Source organism: Macrosteles quadrilineatus, unplaced genomic scaffold (assembly GCF_028750875.1).
Source record: "Macrosteles quadrilineatus isolate MER2022 unplaced genomic scaffold, UCM_ALF_1.0 Scaffold_8__2_contigs__length_117827958, whole genome shotgun sequence".
In the NCBI taxonomy this organism is placed as follows: Eukaryota; Metazoa; Arthropoda; class Insecta; order Hemiptera; family Cicadellidae; genus Macrosteles; species Macrosteles quadrilineatus.
The window spans coordinates 95,477,689-95,503,470 of record NW_026542601.1 but is presented as its reverse complement, the minus strand read 5'-3'; the positions used below and the strand labels follow the sequence as shown (position 1 = coordinate 95,503,470).

Below are 25,782 nucleotides of genomic sequence, written 5' to 3'. Positions count from 1 at the left end.
CCTAAGTGATGTAAACACGCTCTTGCGTAACGTGTAACGTACAAGATTTTACCTGACCCGACAATATAGGCCTACATGGGTTTACGTACAATAGTTTTCACTATCCATTTCATTCATCGTCTAACAGTAACGTTCTTTTACAAACAAAAGCTAGGTTAGGAAAATACTTTAAAGCATAACAATAACATTCAAGCGCACAGCTGATTTCTAGCGTTGAACGTCGATGCCTCCATAGAGGTATATTTTTTAAGTTAAGCACTCAATGTTATTTAAATGGGTTTCATTACATCACCGAGTGAGTTTTTTTCAACTTTACATCACTCGAGAAGTAAGGAAGCTGTATACATCACGCTTAGGATAGGGAAGTTTAACATGGCGGGTTAGGTAAAAATAACTAACATACTACTTTATTTTGCAAAACAAATACAATCTGTACAAAACATTATAAAAATCACAGTTGGTGAACACAGTATATTACAATTGGTTGACATTAGAAAGTGACCTTCTCTCGTCTGTAGCGGTAGATCTGTCAGGTTTCTTCTCATGCTGAAGCCAGTAGTCGATGTGGCGTCGGAACTGTCTTATGTCATCAGAATCTGTTCTGCAGCAGCCGCCGATAAACTTAACACCAAGTTCTAACCAAGACCTCAGATAGTTCACCACAGGGACACACTTGTCTTTGTCTTCCCACCTGAAAATCGGATACAGAAGGCTTTGTGTTAGTAAAAAAAATTGGATCCAGTCCAAGATCCGGATTTTTTTTATCCGATCGGGCGCCAGTTCTAGCTCCGGATATCTGACTACCAGATCCGACCATCACTAATATTAACATTGGTGTTTACTTTAGTTTTTGACATGTTACAACTGGAAATCCACACACATTGGTTAAGAGATAAAACTGATGTTCACTACAGCGCTCTTCAGAGAGATAAGTCCAGCCATAGATTAAATAAAACGATAAAACTAAGTACAATTTAAGCAGAGATGCCGGGTGTCCACATTCTGGAAAGTCAGGGATAGTCATGGAAGATAATTCTGGTCATTGAATGGTCGTAAGTCACAGAAATAGGCTAAAAGACATGGAAATCTCCAATGATGGATGGATTTGACGTGACTTTTCAATGCTCAAGTCATCAGTGGCCCTATTGTAGCATTTTTCAGGATTTTTACAAATGTACGACAATTCAATTTATTACAGTTGTATTAGTTTATGAGTTTTGAGTTTGTAGTTCAATACGATCTGTCCCTACTTTATCTTAAGCTATAATTTAATTTAATATTTGTAGGATATTGTTGCAACAGTAGTGTATATTAAAACGTTACAACTTTAAATTGCAATACAGTACGAAAATTCTTATGATATTTTGAGTTATCTTAGTTTGTGAAAAGTTCATGAGTCATGGAAATCAATGGTAAATGACCATGGATAATAATAAAAAGTCATGGAAATGAATGACAAATTTTCTGTGGACACCCTGCGATGTCAATTGGGATGGCTTGTGGGAAGGAACGGCTCCCAACAACACAGAGTCACGTCACTAAACGATAACTAGTGATACTAAATTACTCTGACGGCAATTAATTGTTCAGATGACTGAATAAAAAAGCAAAAGTGACTAGTCCAAGCAAACTAAACAAACTTACATAGGGATCGTAAAAAAAAATTGCAAGAAAACGTTTTATGGTTTTATTTTGTAGAGTTGGGTTTGCAGAATGACATACTAAAAGTTGCCAAAACTCGGTGCATGAGAAAACCACTAAAATCAGAATTTAAAATGGCGGCTTTTTCCAACATTGGACAAACTAAAAAAACATATTTCACATGCATTTGTTGTGCACATTTTTCAAGATATTGACTTGGGACCACCGCCTGTATTTATTAGGTGGTTAGTACTTCATTTTGATAGGGAACATGTTTTTGGCCGCCATCTTGGATCCGCCATATTGGACATAGATAATTTTTTTTTTTTCAATGTAATGATAGTGTTGTGACACATCATTATTAACTACATTTTTACACTGATTTAAATGCCAAAATCCGTTTTTAAATATCTTTATTCATTTAGAAGATATATTAAAACAAAAACTCTCCACCATACATTTCTTATGGCCGTTTCGTAGTTTGATAATTGTTTTAAAACTATTTTTCTTATATCTCCAGTTTTTATTGACGCTTGTAGTTCGTTCTAGGCTTAAAATATTCAGTAATGTAAGGGCTTTCATTTGAGCTCTTGATCATTAAAATCAGACGAGTTAAGGACCAGCTACGAACCTCAGAACAATATTAAGTTTAACTTTTTAGAAATATTTTTTTATTAAAGATTTATAACTCGGGTTGTTAATACGTCACCAAGTTCTTTCTGGTCTCAAATTACTCAGTGAGTGTTTATTAGCTTTGATTTTATTAATCACTAAACAAAATCTGACAATTTTAAAATGAGTCATGGTTCTTAATATTTAACATCAAAATGTATTTATTTTGAAATTTGTCTTTAGTTAAGGACATATATCCCAAACCCTAATAACTCCCGGAAAGGAATCCATAGCTAAAATAAAAGTCATTAATTTGGCGAATTATTTAAGACTATAAAGAGTTTTGGGAGTTATTTAGAATTGGGGATATACGTCTTTAACTAAAGACAAATTTCAATATAATTACATTTTAATGTTAAATTATGGTCCATGACTCATTTTAAAATTGTCAGATTTTGTTTAATGATCAATAAAATTAAAGCCAAACAATTACTGAGTAATTTGAGACCATAAATAACTTTGTGACGTATTAACAACCCGAGTTATAAATCTTTTAATAAAAATATATTTTTAAAAAGTTAAGTTTAATATTGTTCTGAGGTTCGTAGCTGGTCTTTAACTCGTCTGATTTTAATGATCAAGAGCTCAAATGAAAGCCCTTACATTACTGAATATTTTAAGCCTAGAACGAACTACAAGCGTCAATAAAAACTGGAGATATAAGAAAAATAGTTTTAAAAAAATTATCAAACTACGAAACGTCCATAAGAAATGTATGGTGGAGAGTTTTCGTTTTAATATATCTTCTAAATGAATAAAGATATTTAAAAACGGATTTCGGCATTGAAATCAGTGTAAAAATGTAGTTGGTAATGATGTGTCACAACACTATCATTACATTGAAAAAAAATTATCTATGTCCAATATGGCGGATCCAAGATGGCGGCCAAAAACATGTTCCCTATCAAAATGAAGTACTAACCACCCAATAAATACAGGCGCTGGTCCCAAGTCAATATCTCGAAAAATGTGCATAACAAATGCATGTGAAATATGTTTTTTTAGTTTGTCCAATGTTGGAAAAAGCCGCCATTTTAAATTCTGATTTTAGTGGTTTTCTCGTGCACCGATTTTTGGCAACTTTTAGTATGTCATTCTGCAAACCCAACTCTACAAAATAAAACCATAAAACGTTTTCTTGCAATTTTTTTAAGGTCATATCCTATATTTCTCCGACTATGTGGTGGATGCAGGGTTTTTGTGTGCATGCACGTCCTGCTTGCCATTGTAATTGATACCTATAATAATTCACAAAAAAGTTACTAACCCAAAAGTAGGCTTTGTCATTTTTGGATCTTCCAGCTCTTGAAGAATTATAACCAGATCTTATTTGTTAGTCAGCTACTCATCCATAAACATCTTCAGGGAGAAAGTCATTTAAATTTAAATCCATGTTAATCACGGATCTGACATCAATAAACGTACCTACGAGATTTTTTATAAGTAGATATCTTGTCCCTATGGACCTAAACTAGGGGCTATAAACAGATTTTTTCCCTTCAAGGAGATTAGTTCATTTGATCCACTTGCATAGTTGTTCAAAACAATAATTTGAGTGGTTTGATTGGACTGCTTTCAATTCTAATTGTTAAGTGTTCCCTACACAAGTTCTATGGGAAATATAAAAAAAATCTAGAGCAAGTTAAATAAGTAGTGTTATACTCTCATGATCCTTTTGATTGATCATGATCAAAAGATATTTTCGCTACACTACTGTGAAATGACCTGTTTTCGTAACATGCTTATCACCTGCGAAAATTCATCACATTGTTTACTAATAACCATCACCACCGACAGCGCCTCAAAGCCCAACAACTTTATGCTATTTTATAACTAAATCTCTGTAATGTTTGACGCCTATTCTGTACTCTATGTTCAAGAATAAAGTATTCTGATTCTAAGGACAAAGAATGTTAACTATGCAAAAGTAATGTTTACTATTTTTTTTTTATTTTGTCGACGTAAACAAACATTTGTTGAAACAGTTGACAAAACAATAAAAAATCTTTGGTTACGTCTGCAAAATCCAAAAATATAGTAAACATTACTTTTACATAATAAACATTCTTTTTGTGTAGTAAGCAATGTAACGATGAATTTTCCAGGCGAAAACACATAACAAAAACAGGTAATTTCACACTAGTGTGGAAAATAAATTATTTTACAGCATTACATTTTGTCCGTCACTCAATTCAAGTTCATTGTCTTAACTTAAACATGGATGTTAACTTCGCATTAGTGTGTCCACAGCAGTGTTTTTGTATGCAGGATTTTTAGACCACGCACAGGATTTAAACGGAATTTTCGGCTCCGACCACTACCTTTTTTTATTCAAAATTCCAGATAAAAAATATCTCTAAATTATGTAATTATTGCAGTATACTATAGCAAGGTTTAAAGAGCTATTTTAACATAATACGTAAAAAAATCACTCGGGATGGATCGGAATTTTTTTACAAAATTTACACGGGATGAAACGTCATGTGGATATAATGGTCCATATTCAAACCTACAAATCAGTTACGGCAATAGCATGTCCCCTACATCTACCCAGTCTATATGAGTAATCTGCTAATTCTACTTACTGTCCTAGTTGTGCGTTGTATCTTTCGCCACTATTGGGGTAAGCGATGAGGGGGATTCTGGGGGTTTGTTTGTGTATAGACTTGAGCAGGGGAGTTACATAGCTGGGGTGTAGGCAGTTTACCCCTATTGCAATCAGCTGGTTGGGGTTTATGGACCAGCACTTTGCTGCAACCTCACTCAGTTTCTCACCGTAACTGTTGTGTTCTTCATCCTAAAACATAACAAACAGTTTTGCTTCATGAAGAATTATGTTTAACTAGAGGTCGTCCAGTGGTCAAAAACTCGACCAAAAATATGTAATATACAGACTTCCCTATGATGAAAATGACCACACTCGTCTGGCAAACACTTATTTTCAGGACTAGTAACGTAATATACTATTACGTCATACTGCAGCAAAAACAGTCATTTTTAATGCATGTGTTGCGGGTCTAAAGTAGCATTTTTAGTCTCCTAGGGAGTAAAAATCAGCTGTTGTAAACAGTTGTAAATTTCAATTGTGGCAATCGTATTGGTTGTAATTATTTATCTGTTGATTTATTAGGTAAGGTTTTAGCCTATTGTTGTCGATTGCTCGACATATCGATGGTACAATGTAGTGTAACACAATCGTAATAGACGAAAGGAATGAATGACTTACTAAACGATAATTTTGATCACAGATACAGTATAACACAAGGTTTAAAAATAATTTTCAATGACCGATCCATCGCCTGTGTCTCATTGAAAAGACACCAACATACATGCGAAAAAAGCTGTACAATATGTTACCACAAGGTTTAAAAAATATAACCGATACATTGTCTTTTAAAAAGAATTTACCAAAATCTTTTATTAGAAAAAACTACTACGATATTGATGAGTATTTTTTGTGAACTATTTTTAAATCAAAGTCAGTATTTTGTTGTAGCTTTGCTTTGTATACACGTTTTGTGAACTTAAGTTTGATTTGATTTGAAAAATCAACATACTTATGGTAAATCATGCATGTTAAAATGTTGTCATTTCCACATGTTTAATATTCAATGTCTTGTAAATCAGGTATGAGATAATGGTGCACAAAAGTATCAGGATACAGTTTAGGAAGGAAAAAGTATAGAGAAATAAAGGTACATTACTCAAAAGCATTTCTCTTTAAGTTATACAAAATAACAAAAGCCATTCAGAAATGAAATTAAGTCAAGTATTTTTCCTGATAAATATTAAAAATTGACCTTACTCACTTGTGACAAATATTTTTAACCACCCAATTAAAATTTACCTTACAAGAAAAAGCCAACCAAGCTTTTGCCTTAGGGTACTTTTTGATGAGGTTGAGGAGTATTTCAGCCTCGGCAAAGGCAGGAATGGTCTCGATGGCGAGGATGTCCACACCAGCTTCTAGAAGTGCCTCAATCCTCGGAGTATGCCACGAGACTATGGTGTCCCGACTGGTGGTCTCGACATACTCGCCACGATACTCAGACCCATCGTGAAGCCCTGCACCATAGGGCCCCACTGATCCCGCTATCAACACCTTCCGACGGGGCCTACCTGTTTGCAAGTACACAAGGTTTGTTTTTGTGGTATAAACAAAAAAAGGCGGGTTTTTTAAAATTTGTTTGGGGATAAACTTTTTTGATGGTGTTTAATTTTTTATTACAAAAACAGAAAAACAGTTTTTTTTTCTTTTTTTTTTTAAAGGAAATAACAAGAAAATTCAGAAAAAAATGATGAGCTATTTTAAGGTCAAATAATCTTTGAAGAATATTTCCTGTTAGTAGTTTTTACTTTATTTAACATTAGTTTATGTCATCCAAATAAATATAATTTTAACTTAACCATACTTTTTCCCTTAAAGATTTTCTATTGGTTTAACCCATTGGCGCCGACTTACGAGCGTTACTCGTACGGCCGCTGCAGGCCCGGCGGCCGACTTACGAGTGCCGCTCGTGTCACCGCTAGGCAGCGCCATTAGTTATTTAGTTATTATTATTTTTCGCCCTTTTAGTTTCTTCTTACTATTATAATGTTTATAAATATCTTGCTTCTTGATTTGCGTATTTACTCTTTTATTTTAGCGAATAACAAACAATTTTGTGTTGCCATGGAAACCACATATCACCAAAAATCAGCTGCGCTAAGGTAAACAAACAATTAAAAAAAATTTTTATTACTTATAAAAGTACACAACTTTTGATTTTTCTACATAGGGAATCGATTGAACTTTATAATAGTAGTGTTATTTGGTGTCTGGATTAATCTTAGAATTTGTATATCAAGTTTATTTCAAAATATTGTTTTTAAAATTTTTATTTTTATAATCTTTATATATATATATATTTTTTAGTTTAGAACTTTGACTATCCAATTACCACTTTTCTGTAGACAATTTTACTGTGAACAAAATGGTGAAAGAATTATTAATTTACTACCTAAGGTTTTCTTTCTATAGCAGTTAGAGTAAAAGTCTACAAATTCGGTAAAATTAATTGCCGCCAGAGGGTGCTGCAGGTAGCGCATTAATTCCTTCCCCAATGGGTTAACAAACCATATGTGTATTTTTCAATCCCAAAATGGACTTTTTGACTGTGATACTCGTTAAAAAAGAATCTACATACCCCATCAACTATTTCTCGTGCCATCCACATTGATTTGGGATAGTTGATCTAACGCTCTATACATTTGACAACGCGGGCTGCTGGGTATGCGATTCATGCAAACTTGTTAACCTTAAATCATTTACTTAAATTGATAATCAAAAGCACTGAAGTTTATAGGGAAGATTAATCTATTAATTTCTAAACAAAATTTTCAATTCTAGTTTTGAGACTTGAAACATCTCACTTAAAAATTCTGTGGGCCTAAAAATATTTCACATTATCAACCTTAACAATCTAAAAAAATTCTAAATAAACAAAAAATGGAATGAACCATGAATTATTGATAAGTTATTATTATGATTATTGTAATATCATTAGAATGCATTTTCAAAGTAGACTTAATTTTTTATCCTTCAAAAATGGATAATAGGATAATTTCGTCTATCAGTGAATGTTAAAGCTTAATTTTTTTTAAATGTAAGTACCGGTACACTATATTCAGATGTAAATATTTCATTCAATGTCTTGATGAATAAAATACTTCTTGAATATTATATAACAAAAAAAATTACTAAAATAATAACTATAAGTCAATCAGGTTATAATCAGTGCCAAAGGGAAAATAAAATATAAGGACATTCAAAAATATTTAAAATGGCTGACTTTAAACCTGGAAACCACACCAAACTAAAAAAAAACAAATATTCTTTGTAGGCTAAACTTTAAGCAAACCATAGCCATTTGTAGCCAAGTTAATTTAAATATGACATTTTAGGTGTGGTTGGAACATTGTTATCACATCCCGTTCCTGGACTACTGCGACTGATCATTGATCCCAGTTATCACTGACTTGTGATTGGACAAGTTTCTTATCACGAAGAGCAAGGCTACTGTGGCATGTTCACATTCACAATAGTTATAAAACATAAGCAGTTATATTTTGAAATTCAGAAACGCTGTGTTGTAATATTGAGATAGTACTGTTTTGTAAATTTGTAATACAAAGACGATACTGGTAGTATATTGTATTACAGAAACTGAAACTGTACTATTTTCTTCAGTAATTAATTGTCCCTGTTTTACCGAAACAAAATATAGCAACCCTGCACAGTAATAGAATACTGCTATACATTTGAGCATCATCAGTTCTTCAACAAAAAGCACTTCTAGGTCTATGTGCAATCTGCATACTTACCAGACATTTCGTCTCCAAGTTCAGCGTTGATGGCTTTTTTAACGAATGAAACTGATTCCTTGATCAATTCTATACTTTCTTCTTTGTCTAAGTTCAAGTAATCCTTGAACCCATCAATACTGGCTTGATAGGTGTTTGTAATCAATATATCGGCTCCAGCTGAAATCAATAAAAAACAACAGAGTTTAGAGAAATTAACTTAATAGTTGGCTAACCTGCCACACAGGCGGTGTTCAGTCGCAACAACGTGAGTACGGTTGTTTTAAACACTTTACTTGTGACATCCTGCAATGATTATTTCACTCGTGATAATTTCCAAGCTGATAAAATCGCCTCGTGTGGCATTACTCTTAGACTAGCTTGCTCAGTTGATCCCAGATACTTTAATGACTTTCACTTTGGAAAAGCTATATATGACTAACCTTTAATGAAATCTCGGTGGGACTGGATACAAGCCTGTTTGTTAGTTTCCAAGAACTTGGCGCTCCACAGCGGGTCTCCATCTACGCAGTTACCAACGTACTTGGCCAGCTGAGTGGAGAACCCTCCGTCTAGAAGCATTACGGACTCCATTCTTCCTGTTTTACATAGTTCACGGTAAACAAATCTAAAATTTACTACTAATAACTTAACAAATAATTGTATGGAGTACATATTCATGGACATCCGTCAATATAGGCTAGAGAGGAGGGCTTGAGCCCCCCTCTGAAAGGTCTTTGGTCTTCAGAAAACCCCTCTGAAGACCAAATCTGAGATATTAAAACCATGTTGGAAAGGATCATTGATATTATTACAAATGTATAAAATGTGTGTGTTTAATTTAAGTTTGTACACATAATTAAAAAAACAGCAATAGCTGCAATGGGCCCCTAGTCTCATATTTGTTTAAAATACAGCTAACACTGTTAAGTGTTGGTGTAGTCTATATATTAATTCCATAAGCGAATCGGTCCCCACAAAATATCTTGACCAAGGAAAAGGTAGCATGGCTGTTGAGGATTCATTTTAAAGGACGGAGGTCCAAGGACGGTGAGAAAAATATCAGATGTGTCAAAATTACCCCTGCTTTGCCCAAGGCCCCACTAGAAAAAACAGGCCATGCTGCAGCACGGGCAGCGCAACACTACGTCACAGTGGTGGATGGATTGTCTATACTCCTTTTATCTATGGTTGTACTAAACTCTTACCATCTTACAAACAGCAAGCTTGTTTACCTAAAACATATGGGAATGGTGATGGAAATGGATTTATCAATGTAATCTATCCACTAGTGTGACGTCATGAATCCTGCAGCATGGCCTGTTTTTCTAGTGGGGCCTTGCTTTGCCCCACAGGCCGTCAAAGAACCAGTCATTTTCTAATGGAAGTACTACTACAGTGTTTTTATAAGCTGTTTTAAATATGCCAGCTGATATTTACTTTGCATATTTGTTTGTTTATTGATTTTAGTGTTTTATGTTTAAGTTAGAATGGTTTCTTTCCATGGTGGAAGGAAAAAACATAGGTGTGCTATTCCCACATATTCTGACGTCACTCGGATTGCAAACAAAAGATTACCTGATTGTAACTGTCAAATTAGTATATGTATTTGTTTTGATTTGGTTGTTATTGTTTTTATTATTATAAAAACAATAACATTCAAATAAAAACAAATACATACTAATTTGACAGTTACAATCAGATGATCTTTTGTTTGCAATCCGAGTGACGTCAGAATATGTGGGAATAGCACACCTATGTTTTTTCCTTCCACCATGGTTTCTTTCTACAACATTTATTTCTGGTTCAATATTACCGGTACATTATTCATAAAAGTTTTAACAAACTAGAAAAAAGAAAATAACATGCGGGTTCGCTCAAACTTGGGACACCCGTAACATAGTAAAAGAATGGTAATGCAGTGTTGAAATTTATGGTCAATGGGACACCTTTACACTACTGTAATTTTGTTAAACCTTTACAAAAGGAGTGCAAATTTTAAAATGATAAGTGGATTGGGTTTAGTGGTTTTTACCAAGAACCAAGCTTATCTCAACACACCTTTATATATGATGCCTTTTAATATCACACAAAGATAATTTCCTAAAGTCCAATGAAGGAAGCCTTTTTTACCATCAATAACCACTGGACCAAAGCTACCTTAGTAAACCAGTATTTATCCAAAAACGGTTTTATGTTTTATGCCTTTAGCAGGGTTAAACTTCTGTAATGATTCACATAATTAATTGAAAATAACATCAACAACAACAAACAGAGACTGTTTTTTACACAAAAGGTATGGTGTATAGTAAGGGATATCTATCCTGACACACAGATACCGGTAATTTGATTCTAAGTTTGTTTAAATATTACAATAATTTCTTTTACATTTGAGCTTTTTTGGGACTTATACAAGCCACTAGTGGATAAATTAAAAGGCTCAAAATTCAGTACCACCTTTTAACTAGAAGATCATATGTGTATTATTGTCTTCTTCATTTAAAAAAAGTTCTTCTTTCTCCATACAAAAGGTTAAATACCTTATGTAGGGTATAATGTTTGTGTCGCTTGTAAACTTGACACTATATGGTTCAGTAAGTGATTAATCTCATTTTAGTAAAAGAATCACTTGGCGTTACACAAAACAATCCAATATTTTTATAGTATCTATGTTCTTAACTATTTTAGAGGCTACACCACAATGATCTTGCATTTAGCTTTTAGTCCTTTATTTATTACGTCTGTGTTGTCAATGGAATCCTCAGTGAACGTATAACAAATTCTTGGCAGTTAATTGCAATTTTAAAAGTTGTGTTAAATTTAGGTAAAAGCACAAGCAAAACACAAAAATAACAGTTTTTATCCACTTGGAAAAAGGAAAGGAAGATACAGACAAAAAAATTGAAAACACAATTTGGGAAGTTGGGATGGCAAAAATGTCCCAATGAATAAAATGGAGAAAATATCATACTCACAAAAGTAGAATTTTCTACAAATAATGATATAACAACCAACAACTAACTTCTGTTTGTTTAAAATCACCACCACACAAAGAACACTATTTAATGAATCAATTAACTCTCATACTGTGTAAAAATTTAACAAAGCAAACAGCCATAGAGTGTCAAGTTTACAAGCGACACATTACTATCCTCATTGGGAGATTGTACGCATGCGCCGTTGCCTGTTTGTTGTTTGGGTTCATGTACATTGCCCCTGCTTATATTTAACTAAATGGATTTGGCAATGACCAACACTAAGAATGTTGTAATGGCTGAAGCCAACAACCCACAAGAATATAAGTCCATGTTGATAATATTCTTATATTTTGTTTTATATAAGACCAAGATTTGTGAGACTCATCAAGTGAACTTAGGGACTTAGCTAATAAAAAGGGGAAAAAATAGTAAACATTGAATCACACTCTACATTTACAATAGTACATATACCCTACCTGCTAACTATACTGAAACTCAAAATAGTTGTAGAAAAATGGAAGAAATGCAAAATTTCAAACAAAATTTTAATCGTGTTATCACCCTTGAATGCTAGCATTTCTGTAAAAGTTTAATGTTACACATGAGGATATTTTTATTTTACTGAGAGTGCAACTTGTATGATAATTATCAGGTCATATTTTATCCGTAATTAAGGGAGAGCTTTTTATTAATTATCTTTCAAATATGTTTTTCAGCTTTTTATTTAGACATCCAATCTTATCATTCTATGTTATGTATAACCTTTGTAAAGAACAAAGTAGATAGATAAAAAGTTGTTATTATCTTGTTTGTGCTCGAAGTTTATTCATCTATTGCTATAAATACACTATTGAGTTTTGAACAATTCATTAGCCAAACTTCTCTAATAAACATCAGAGGAAGTCTATTTTTCATTTTTGTCCTGAAGGTCTAACACAAACATATTCTGTCAAGAGTTGTTTATAGGTATCTGTATGCTTGTTTTTAAAATGAATACTGGAAAGAGGAATTTTTCAAACGGTAAATAATTGTTTTCAAGTTTGAAAACAGCTTATAGACACACTGAGAAAATTTAGTTCATATAAGCATAGACAAAAAGAATTAAATATAGACTGTCAGCCATGCTGCGGTTACCATGGTTACCATAGGTTCCGGTATGCGGTAAATACATGGCGCTCCAAGCGGTGTGCGCCAGAAGCTATGGTAACCGCAGCACAGCTGACGGTCTATATGTAATTCTTTTTGTCTATGATATAACAGACTAATTTGCATTGCTTGATAACAAATACAAAGTTATGGTTAAAGAAGAGTGTTTTACTTGCTATCATAGATTGGTAAGGTATAATCTTTGAGAGGACAATCCATATTTTTGAATTTTTGTCCAACAAAAGGCAGATTTCATCAAAATAATATGGCATTAGAAATTCCATTGTAATCTCAAATGCATTGTGGTTTTTAAACTATTTTAAATTGTGAAGTTTTTTTTACCGTGATAAAGTAAATTCATCAGTTAATTCAAATACCTACACTGCAGAAAACCTATAGACTAAGCGAATTTCCATATTTAAGCCTATATTGGATTGTTCATATAATGTATATGTACAGGGTGTTTTGAGACTCTCTCCCGAAACTCCGTGGGCATGTTCCTTTGGTCAAAACAAGCAAATAATATAATTATGCTTATTTATTACATATAATTTGAAAATGGCAGCCATTTTAATTTTTCAAAGCTTAATAACTGAAAACCCATAGGATTTATAAAAATACGTTACAAACGACAAAAAGGATGAAAATCCAATTCACTTTACAGAAATCTAAAATTTTTAGAGGGTTATAACACAAATAACGGAGAAAATCTCATTTTTATAAAGGTAATACATGCTAATATATTGAATTTGTCGGTATTTTTTGTTTTAACTTAAGAAAATTTAATTTTTCTCCGTTATTTGTGTTATGAGCCTTTATAAATTGTGCATTTCTGTAAAGTGAATTAAATCTCCATCCATTTCGTCATTTGTAGCTTGTTTATAAATTCTATGGTTTATGAGTTATTAAGCTTTGAAAATTAAAATGTCCACCATTTTGAAACTATACAAAGTAGGAACTTATGCTTTAACGAAACATAGTTCCTATATTAGTCAACATACACGTACCAAGTTTTAAGTAGGCACCTCAAGTGGTTTCAAAGTTATGGGAAGTTATGTACAAAATACATAGCTAACATACTGACAGACAGAAAACAAAGCGAGATAGGGCATATGTTTATATGATATATTTTGTTTGTTTTGACCTAAGGAACATGCCCATGGAGTTTCGGAAGAGAGTTTCGAAACACCCTGTATATATGAATGACCTGATGGTTTTTTGGCCTCTGGAGACATCAAAAGAAAAAGTAAATAGGCCCTGTGTCCATGTATTACCATGAAACCTACAGTAATAGCTTATTCCCTATATATGTGAGAAATTTGCTAAAACTGATAATTATTGCAATAAATCAAACTAACACAAACATATATTCACTCTTCTTACGATATAATATATTACAAATATAGGCATCCAGAGGAAGCAAAAAGTAAATTCTGGTAGAGGTGGAAAATTAAAATTTTAAAGGTTTAAAGTTTGACAAATATAAAGTTGGCAGAAGATATGCGGTTGGCCTTGAGTTAGTCTACTGAACTTGGCTGACAAGTTTATATTCAGGCTGACTTTCACAGCAGGGAACATGTCTGGCATGCCAAAACTAAAACTGGTGTCAAAGAACAAAACTACAAACAAGAATAACAGTGGTGTGTTATTTTTAAATCTGTTACCGGTACCAGAGATTAGTTCAAGTTTAAATTATTTAAAAATGTAAAGCCAACTAACATAGATATTTTAAACATAAACATTTTGTGTGTTTTTCTTTTTTAAGAATAACCTTCATGTCAAAATATTTATATTTAATTGTGCCTGTATTTTATATGTATATATATAATTTTTTATTGTACTGTCTTATTATATTGATTGATTACATGTAAGTATTCATTTGCTGTATTTAATAACAGCATTATGTATTTTGTGACGATTGTTAATGCATTGTGAAATGTCTACAACAATAAATTGATTTGATTTGATCAGTTAAAATGGGAATTCAGCTCTCTAAACAAAATTTAAAATCATCCAAATATTTAAATTATCTAAATAAAGGGGAATTAAATACATACTATAAACGAACATACTATAAACTTTAAAAATTCAAAAATATTTATACACTACCTGCCAAGAACAATTTACAGATTAATTAAAAAATGCTAAAGTAGACCTCTGAAGGGACACTGTTCCCTAATTCTGGTTTAATATGAACTCCCATAGAACACTTTCTTTGATTTTATTCCTCACTTTGAACCTCTCAGTATTTTTTTATTTTAACGATTCTTTAAAATTTTTGAAATACTTTTGTTTAGCGGATATAAAAAGAACAACAATATTTTTAACATTATTTTGTTCAAAAATGAGAAAATGTTTTTTTTCTCCAACTGTAGGAAGAGTTTATAATATGCAAGACAGTAAAACATAGTCAACTGAAACACGGTCTCATTATTGAAAACACAGACTCATTATTTGAAAACACCATGATGACAGTTTAATTGTTGACTTAAGATCACTCTACAATATTAGTAGTCAGTAACAAAAAGGCAGTCAAATCATCAAAATTAACATGGACTAAACTGTCTAACTGAAACATAAATAAAAAATGGGTGATTATAAAATAATAGTTACGAGAAATCTATTTAAAGTAAATCAATTACATTAATACACAATGCCATCAGCTGGTTACTAACCTGGGATGTGTTCGCTATCAGAGTTGTCCTTGGAGTGTGACTTCCACTACTTCTCAGCTGGTATGAGTGGAGATATCTTGTTTACTTCTTCACTCTCAAGTGGAAATAAAAACTAAACAAGCTAATATGCTCAGCTGTTTGTTAATTGGCACTAAAATGTGCCAGTCAATGCAATAACTTTTTAGCATTAAGAAGCAATTTGATTTTTTTTACTTTTCCCTTGAAAGTTACATAGAAAAATATTGTTTTAAATAGAAAATTCTTGATGGGTTTATGGAGGAAATACTTATTTTGGAGCTCAAATATCAAAGAGATTTTCAGTGTGTGTTTGAAAACGAGTTTTTATTTATGTGTGTTTTCAACAACATTGGCATGTTATTATGTTTCTCATCTATCTATCTATATACTAGTGTACATGTTGCTCGAAATCGAGCAATTTCAAATAAGTAAATGAGTTGAGGAGTTACAAATAAACAAATGACTTGTTTAAAAACTAATAACAGTCATAATTTCCGATGATTTTAAAAGAGTCAACTAAAAGATTATTAACTGATAAAAATACTCACAATTTACATAACAGTCCTATTCCAGTTTAAAGGGTTAATGTTTAACTATCAAACTGTCCATGGACGGGAAAAGGTAAGCTTACAATTTAAGTCAAAGTAAAAAGGCTGTCAGCTTTTATAATGTACCGTACCTAAGTTATTTAGCCAATTTGTAGGTGTAGGGTGTAGGCTAAACTATACAGAACAGAGTTATGCAAAAACTGGCAGAACTCTGAAATGGAGTTATTTATCATAGACATACTCATATGCCAAATCCTTAAAATAAAAATTCAATAATTAATAACTTATATCATTAAACACAAACCAACATCCAAAACTATACACATTTTAATACAACATAGATAATTTACACATTGACTGTTTACAATTAAAACAACATGTGTTCTTCAGGCATTTGACAGTTCTGGTTGTTTACATTTAAATGTCAAAGCAAATGTAATATTTAATTTATGACAACAGCTGGAGTTTCAAAACAATGTTTGTTTCCCATGTTAATCTTATGGAGAAATACGAAACTTTAAAGGGCCCCAGGGCCTCACTCTCTAATTATTTACCTAAAAAGAAAGTTTCCTGCACAACTTCACGTTACGCTCTTTCCAATGACACCAAAAACATGTCAATCGGTTCAGTAGTTTCGGAGGAGTAATTGTCACAAAAATCCTGCTTGCGTATTAAATAAGTAATAATATAGATTTAATACACAGTTGTAACACTGTTTTCTCTGTAATTACTGGACCGATCTACAAGATTTATGTCTCAAATTGAAGGGGATAGTGTGTAGATTTGCCGAACTTCCTTAGAATTTACGTTTTATCTTTAAGGGCTACGACCTACAGCCCTTTAAAGGTCGAGTCAATACAATTCTTATTGAAGAATATAATACACAGTTTATAAATTATTCGTCAGCTGTTTAATGTTTGTCAGACATTTGTTATTATTTTTATAACCTCACTTTCAGTATGCAATTATTAAACTTGGAGTTTCTGTTTATAAACACACGATTTTGATCAAGGAAAGTGGTAATTGAGTTTAAGTTTGAGTATGGAATGTGAAATAATACCCATAGTAGGGAACGGAAACTTATTGTTTTGATCAATATATAATTTATTCTCTACGGCCACCAGAATAATCATGGGGAAATCCGCTTGCAAGTTGTACATAATATAATTGCTAATGAGTGGGAAACATACAAACATTTTATAGTAGGTGACGAATCTTACTCAAGATCAGTGTTAGACGTTCAGTGGTACCAAACTTAAACTTCTCGAGATGGCGAGTACGCTGGGATACGTGGAACTACAATATATCAGTGAATTTTTTTCAAGTACACAGGGAAGTTGCTTGAGAAACTGTGACTTACCGCATTCGGTTCTGGCGAAGAAGTATGTGACATGATGTTTTATGGCAATGCTGACTCGGGTCATTATAGCGTTATAAAACTTTATCATTAACCCCAGGGTGTGAAAAGTACAAAAAGAAAAAAAAGGTAATCATGAATCGGGCGTAAAGAGACATACCGAACGAAAAAAATGTAGAGAACCATCGAACTAAAAAGGTAAAGAGCAGTGTTGGTGTTAAATGTGCTCTGGAAGTCCCTACAAAAAAATACCAACTCTTTTGAATTGGGGTCGTTAGATTGGATTTGTCACTACTTCAAATCTATGAATTTCGAGTCAGAACAGACTAACTGGGACACAAAAATGTTTTATTTTTCCTGCAAAGTGGTCTGAAGGAAAGTGGTAATTGGGTTTAAGTTTGAGTATGGAATGTGAAATAATACCCATAGTAGGGGACGGAAACTTATTGTTTTGATCAATATAATTTATTCTCTATAGCCACCAGAACAATCATAGGGAAATCCGCTTGCAAGTTGTACAGATAATTGCTAATGATTGGTAAACATACAAACATTTTATCGTAAGTGATTAATCTTACTCAAGATCAGTGTTCGACGTCCAAATTTTACCTTCTCGAGATGGCGAGTACGCTGGGATATTTGGAACTACAATTTATCAGTGAACTATACTGTAACTATATTTGTTCGAGTAGGCCTACACAGGGAAGTTGCTTGAGAAACTGTGACTTACTATTTCGGTTCTGGCGAAGAAGTATCTGACTTGATGTTTAATGGCAATGTTGACTCGGGTCATTTTAGCGTTAAAAAACTTTATCATTAACCCCATGATGTGAAAAGTAAAAAAAGAAAAAGAAAAGGTAATCATTAACCGGGCTTAAAGAGACATACAGAACGAAAAAAAAACATGTAGAGAACCATCGAACTAAAAAGGTAAAGAGCAGTGATGGTGTTAAATTTGTTCTGGAATTCCCTTCTAAAAAATACCAATTTTTTTGAATTGGGGTCGTTAGATTGGATTTGTCAGTACTGCAAATCTATGAATTTTGAGTCAGAACATCTACTAACTGGGACACAAATATTTTTTCCTTATGTTGTCACAAGGGGAAGGTAAAATGAACTCCTTATCAACATTTTGAGTTTATGGAAAATCTTATCAACAGCGACTATAAAAAAGTATTAAGGGTCAAAAGAGACAAAAAACTATTTGAGTAAAATATAATACAAATCTGCATTTGAAATGGCCAGTTCTAAGTCTCACTTGAATCAACATCTATCTGGTAGTGGTAGTCTACATAGTTTTAAAATCCACGACTCCTTTTCCATCAAACTGGACCGTTAATACCCTCTAACATTGAACAAAGTATGCCCAACTTTATATATACGACGTAAACACAGCTTTTACTCAAAGTAGCCTATGGGTCAAAGATTTGTGAAATGCGACCAACTGCTGATGCGTGATTTACATGTAGGCCATGTAGACTATCTTTATTCCATATAACAAATGTAATGAAAAAAAACGACGAATATAGGAATATACTTGAGCAAATTATCTAAATATCATAAATAGCTGCTTACTAGGTTATCAGCATTGCCCAGTTCGTATACTATTTTTTTTTTTCAAATGAAACTCGAATTAATATAAAACATTCATTTGGTTAAAATAATATATCGGTTTAATTAACATAAAATAGTTTGTACAGGCAAACTATCATTTATATTTCATGTAAAAAATTAAACAACCCCTAAATAAAATACAGAGATAAACAGTATTTGTTAATTATTATTTCTTTTATTGCTGACAATATTCCCGTGGCGGAGCACGGGCGGTTAACTAGTACTAGTAGATTTTTAAAATGCAGTTTTACGGATGCTAGAATGTATAAGAAATTTAAACAAGTAATTTCTAACATAATAATGTTGAAATAGCCCCTGGAAACAATCAAATTGTGTAACCCTGCTTGAATGGTACGGTAATTCTATAAAATTGCTTCTAGCTAAGGGTGTTGAGAACCTTTTCTTCCTTAAAGTACTGTACATTAAATACGTCAAATAACACTTAAACATATACAGGGTGTTGAAAATGTCTGGAACCAACATTATATCTGGTGAGTGGTTAAAGAAAAACAACTGATATTTTGTATACGGATATACTATGGTTTTACCTATCTTTTGGTGCCTTATGACATTTTTTACCACTTATAGGGAACGTCCCGTAGAGGATGCAGTAAAAGGTTTTAATGGAAGCCTATGGTAAATGATACATCATTTTAAAGGCGATTTTTTTCTGAGTAAGGAGCCACAAGTTTCATCTCAAAAGGACCACCCTAGCAAAAATGGCGACTGTTTGAAATTTAAAAACCCACTTATAGGGAACGTCCTGTGGAGGATGCAGTAAAAAGTTTTAATGGAAGCCTATGGTAAATGATACATCATTTTAAAGGCCATTTTTTTCTGAGTAAGGAGCCACAAGTTTCATCTCAAAAGGACCACCCTAGCAAAAATGGCGACTGTTTGAAATTTAAAATTCAATTATTTTCAAAAACTTCAAACAGTCACCATTTTCGCTAGGGTGGTCCTTTTGAGATGAAACTTGTGGCTCCGTACTCAGAATAAAATGGCCTTTAAAACGATGTATCATTTACCATAGCCTTCCATTAAAACTTTTTACTGCATCCTCCACAGGACGTTCCCTATAAGTGGTAAAAAATGTCATAAGGCACCAAAAGATAGGTAAAACCATAGTATATCCGTACACAAAATATCAGTTGTATTTCTTTAACCACTCACCAGATATAATGCTGGTTCCAGACATTTTCAACACCCTGTATTTACACTTATATGTTGAGTTCCACTACTTCTCAGCTGGTATGAGTGGAGATATCTTGTTTACTTCTTCACTCTGAAGTGGAAATAAAAACTAAACAAGCTAATATGCTCAGCTGTTTGTTAATTGGCACTAAAACGTGCCTGTCAATGTGATAGCTTTTTAGCATTAAGAAGCAATTTGATTTTTTTACTTTTCCTTTGAAAGTTACATAGAAAAATGTTGTTTTAAATAGATGGAGGAAATACTTATTTTAGAGCTCAAATATCAAAGATTTTCAGTTTGTGTTTGTTTGAAAACAAGTTTTTATTTATGTGTGTTTTCAACAACATTGGCATGTTTATGTTTCTCGTCGATAGATTTTAAAACGCAGTTTTACGGATGCTAGAATGTATAAGAAATATAAACAAGTAATTTCTAACATAACAATGTTGAAATAGCCCCTGGAAATAAACCAATTGTGTACCCTGCTTGAATGGTACGGTAATTCTATAAAATTGCTTCTAGCTAAGGGTGTTGAAAGTACTGTACATTAAATACGTCTAATAATACTTAAACATACACTTATACTGTTGACGCCATTCCATGTACTGATGTACACTATGAAATAAAGACAATTTGATCTGATATGATTTGACTCGCGCTTTACCTATCTAGATTCCCACTAAAATATTCCCTTTAAATTTTCATATCTATTTCCTATTTTAAATAACATTAGTCAGTACTTATGTTTTCTGCTAAAGGGGAGGTAATGAGGTTTGTAGGCACGAGCCTGGGATTGTTTTTCACATTGCTTCAGGCTAGACATAGGGGTTGCGGCATTACCACTCTTAGATCAAATCCATTGGTGACTTGGCGAGGATCGGACCCGGAACTTCAGGGACTGAAGTCCCGCGCTCTAACCACTACGCCAGCTCGTTCACACCTGTAGGTATATATAGTCAATGGTTGAATTTATAAATTGGTGTAAATACCTGCTTCTATGTAATCCAAATTGTTGCAAAGGTACGCACTAGTTTGTGTCTAAATGTACAATGTATCGACGACCTTCTGATTGACATCCCCTGGACGCCTGAAGATGACTTCAAATCAAATCAAAATCTCCTTTATTCATAAATGTACAAGTATAATAATTAGAGTCAGTGAGTCACTTATTGTCTATTCACAATATTTTAAATTGTAAAATTCCTAAAAGGAGTAAATTGCTTTTTCTACTAGGTTTTCTTTTAGCATAAAGTAAAATTTCCTACAAATTACATTATTTTTTTATATCTTTTGGTAAACAATTTATATATCTAAGGCCTCTATACACTGTGTTTTTTTTTATAAAATTCTAAATTATGTCTTTTTAAAACGTTTTTATTAGCTCACTTTCTTGTCCGGTACAAATTTTAAAATCAATGTTATACTAACTTCCCGACGAGCTAGAGACTTGAAACATAGCTCACAAATGGAAGACAATGCAATATTATATCATTTAATTTTCACATTTCCCTTGGACTACGCCCCATGGGTTTGTTTTTATTAAATCGCTTTCTTGCAAATATTGATACTTCTTGATGAGCTAGAGACTTGAAACATAGCTCATAAATGGATGGCAATACAATATTAAATCATTTAATTTTCATATTTCCCTTGGACTAAGCCCCATGGGCTTGTTTTTATTAGCTCGCTTTCCTACAAATTTTGTTATCAATTTTAAACAAAAAGTTCCTGATGAGCTAGAGACTTGAAACTTGAAACATAGTTCTCAAATGGATGACAATGCAATATTATATCATTTAATTTTCATATTTCCCTTGGGCTACGCCCCTTTGGCTTCCAAATTTCCCATGTTTACATTTTAAAAGAATGTAAACATATAAATTAATTCAAGTCAGCTGTAAATACTTAAATTTGACAGTTAGAAGAGCAGAGGTTAAGAGGTACAGGTTCTGCTCCCGAGATATTCTAAAAATATAAAACAATCATTTCAAAGTAAAGATAAAACATCTGATTACAGGGGCCCATTTCATAATAAACTACAAGTTACAAGTTACAGCTTGTAACTTGTAATTTCCATTAGATTTGCATTGGGCGATCAGCTGATTTACTAATAATATTAGTTTGTACTTTATTATGAAATGGGCCCCAGATAATAAGGTTTTGGGGTTTGGTTAAGAGGCTATATAAAATAGATTTAACATATTTACACAGTAAAGACTAAAAACTAGAAAATAATTTATAAATAAAAATACTTTTTTTAAAATGCCACGTTTTTAAACGCACTAAAAAGTATAAAATCATTTATAAAATGTTGAGAGAATAAATACTTGTAAGATTTAAAACGAAACACGTGGGGCGCATGCAATAGATCATATTAGTTCAATAGGTGAAGTTAATTGTAAATCAGCATGCGCCCCACGTTTTTCGCTTTAAATCTTACAAGTATTTATTCTCTCAACATTTTATAAATGATTTTATACTTTTTAGTGCGTTTAAAAACGTTGCATTTTTAAAAAGTATTTTTATTTATAAATTATTTTAATAACATATTGTACATTTCTGGTATTATATCTATTACTGGTAGGCCTACTTGGTTCTAACTGTATTTTTGGTAAATGGTGCTTGTATATTCCTACTCATTTTTACTGATCCCTTCAGTTAGGTAGTTTTTTAAGTCCCTGATAAGTTATACAAGCTGGGATGGTGTAGTCAACTGATGCATGTGGGCCTTTTTAAATCAGTGGGTAACTCACAAAACAGATCATATCTTGACTAATTAAATATGATTACCCAAGCGTATGTGTAACTAGTGGGGAAGTGGCATTTTTCTGCACACGAGAGAAATATTTACGCACAAGCCGTAGGCGAGTGTGGAAAGTTTCTCAAATGTAGCAACAAAGGCAGTTTGCACTCGCGTTACACATTATATTTGTCCTACAGTTACTATAAAGTAGATAAATAATTAGTCTTTCAAACACTGTACAACACGTTTAGGAAATGGGAAACGTTACACCAGCTAATCATAGTCGTAATATCTTTCAATATTCCCAACTTATTTTTAAGCATATTATGTTCCTAATAAAAGCATGCTGTTTTGTGTTGTTTGGTTGGAATAGTCAGGTGTTGATAGTAAAATAACTATTTTGACCACAAGGAAAACATATTTGATCCTGACATTCATCGCCAGATGACTGAAGTTTATGGCCCTAATGCAATATGTGGGGGTGGGTCAGGGACTGTAAAAATATGTTTCCTGTGGTCTTCTGTGAGAAGTATGCGTGCCCACCAAAAACGCAATTTCTTCCTACATTGACATTTTAACAACCATTTTTAAGCTCCTTAAAACACCTTCTGCACTTTACGCTCTCCTTGCACAAGCATGAGCTCCTCAAATGAGCCATAAACTTCACTGACGATGAGAGTCTACACCGATATGTTTCTTGCAGTTCAAAAACATACCACTGACCTTATTTTGCATGAGGTGGGAGATTTAATAAAAATAAAAAAAATCTAGACACACCAAAGTGTAAAATGTAAGCTATAATGACAGAACTGCAGATGGTGCCGTTCTGTTCAAAATATGCCAATAAGCAGAGAGGACCCTCGTTGCGGGCACAATACCCACAAATGGCCCCAACATAAAAAACGGTCCTCGCACTAATATTCAACTTCTCATCAATTGTCTGGGTAGCCAAGTGGTTAAGATCACTTTCAAATGTGAAGGGTCACTTGTTTCCGACGCCACTTGGGTTATCAATTAATTATCTAACAAAATATCAGTTAGTGACAAGACCCGAGTTTGGACCTTTCCCTTACAGAAACGTAAAAAAACCCTAAATCAAGATAAATGATCATATATGCAAAGAAGCATAAATAAAAATCCCTAATAATTACTTGCAAATTAAAATTACACTACAGTTGACTCCCTCTTATCCGGACTCCTCGGGACCGAGTCCAGTCCGGATAACGGGGTTATTGTATTTAGACACGTGATCACTGATCTCAAATCTTTCCCACGAGAACAGTCGTTTCAGTACCGCCCACTTCCTGCCGATCTAGTCCGGTTAAACCGATGCGCTGATCAAAATTGTCCGGTTAAAGAGTTGTCATTTCCACCGAGTGTAGTCCGGTTAAGAGGGAGTCTACTTTACTTCTGCACAGTTTTAAAGCGAAACATCTGAGAACTAATTAAAATATGAATAAGTTAAACATCAAATCAAATCATTCTTTATTCATTATACATAAAATAACATGTATTGAATAGAGTCAAATAGGCTATAAATACATATATCTACATATTACAAAGTGCTTAAAATATACTATTAAGATAAGTGAAGAATTTCTAATTGAATATATTAAAAATATAACACTATTGCAATCACAATAACATTAGCAGTTATTAAAATAAAAAACATATACCCATTTTCCGGGCTTAGGTAAAAATAAACACAGAAAAGAAAAAGTATTACTAATCATTGTGAAAATTTAAATTGTTCCCCTAATTTTGCTATGGAGTTCAAATTATGTAAGCTACTAATTTTTATTTTAGTCACACATCAATTAAACTTAGACTGACCGATGAAATGACAAGATAGATTTTTGTGCTATAGAATATTTCAAGCAAATCATTAGATAAGGAAAAATAAAAAATATAAAGTGACACTTTGGATCAAGCTAAGCAGGATATTATTAAACTCTATCTTGACACAATATATAAAAGTTATCTATAAATGATCCCCACTGCCACTTGAATATGGCCTGATTGCCAAGTCAACGGCTGATACAACCAGCAGTTTAAAATGTTATCAACAAATGAGCGATCCAAAATTTAATATCTTTCTGTCAAATCCAGGGCAATTATTTTACACAGAGTTAAAAATTAGAACATGCATATATTTAAACTTAAAATATTCAGATGGAATGATTACATGAGAATAAGACCATGATAAGATCAACGAACGATAATAGCTCATTCTCTAAAAAAAGAGAAATTTGCTAAAAGGACTGGTTTTGTTTTATTTCTATTGTGAAAAAAGTTGTAAAAAATGAATGTTTTTGTTTACAACAAAAGCTAATCAATGGTTTGTGAGTTCAAAAACGTTCTTGTTCTTAAGGAAGGGTATTGACTATTTATATTTGGCCACTAGATTCTGGAATAGGCCTACAATACATTCCCCTCAAGTCTACTAAAATAGTTGAAAAAATTCACTGAAGAAATGTTTGCACAGTTACTATTTTGTATCAAGCTGATGATCAAGATTTTGGATTTGTTTGCTTACACAATACTTGAAAGACTAGGTTGTATCAAGGTGCAAATAAAATGGCTTAATGATTGGCTTTGGACACACCAAGAACTCAGAAGTTCAGATAACAAAGTGCAGTTGCCTAAGTACATCGAGCGGCGCCCCCCCCCCCCCCCCCCCACCACAAAACATCACCACTTATGTTTTATTCGTTTATCTCAGCAAAAGCCGTGATTGGGACAAAATCCAAAAACTTTCGGGGACTTTTTTCATTGTCTCTCTTGGTCATGGAAACATCATCATTGTTTTCTGTGATCAAGGAAAATGATCTTCGGTTTTGTAGACATCATCAT

General features: G+C 32.9%; 1 protein-coding gene across 2 annotated transcripts; it reads right to left on the bottom strand.

The window, feature by feature from the left end:
• Positions 1-389: 389 nt before the first annotated feature.
• Positions 390-15,540, bottom strand: LOC129000179 (homocysteine S-methyltransferase-like). 2 transcript variants are annotated; one of them, XM_054427123.1, is made up of 6 exons: positions 15,455-15,540; positions 9,099-9,254; positions 8,677-8,835; positions 6,161-6,432; positions 4,899-5,110; positions 390-691 (listed from the first exon to the last, which is right to left on the bottom strand). In XM_054427123.1, the coding sequence occupies exons 2-6, from the start codon at positions 9,247-9,249 to the stop codon at positions 475-477; spliced, it is 1,011 nt and encodes a 336-aa protein (XP_054283098.1). In that variant the 5' UTR covers positions 9,250-9,254; positions 15,455-15,540; the 3' UTR covers positions 390-474. The 2 variants fall into 2 exon arrangements, with proteins under 2 accessions (XP_054283098.1, XP_054283099.1); XM_054427124.1 differs by lacking the exon at positions 15,455-15,540 and adding an exon at positions 11,631-11,650.
• Positions 15,541-25,782: the final 10,242 nt, after the last annotated feature.

Excerpts from the sequence above, each read along its gene's own strand:
- LOC129000179 (XM_054427123.1), bottom strand. The coding sequence starts at position 9,249 with ATGGAGTCCGTAATGCTTCTAGACGGAGGGTTCTCCACTCAGCTGGCC. Across the intron at positions 8,836-9,098 it reads CCACCGAGATTTCATTAAAG|CTGGAGCCGATATATTGATT; the intron begins GTTAGTCATATA and ends TATTGATTTCAG. Across the intron at positions 692-4,898 it reads TACAACGCACAACTAGGACA|GTGGGAAGACAAAGACAAGT; the intron begins GTAAGTAGAATT and ends TCCGATTTTCAG.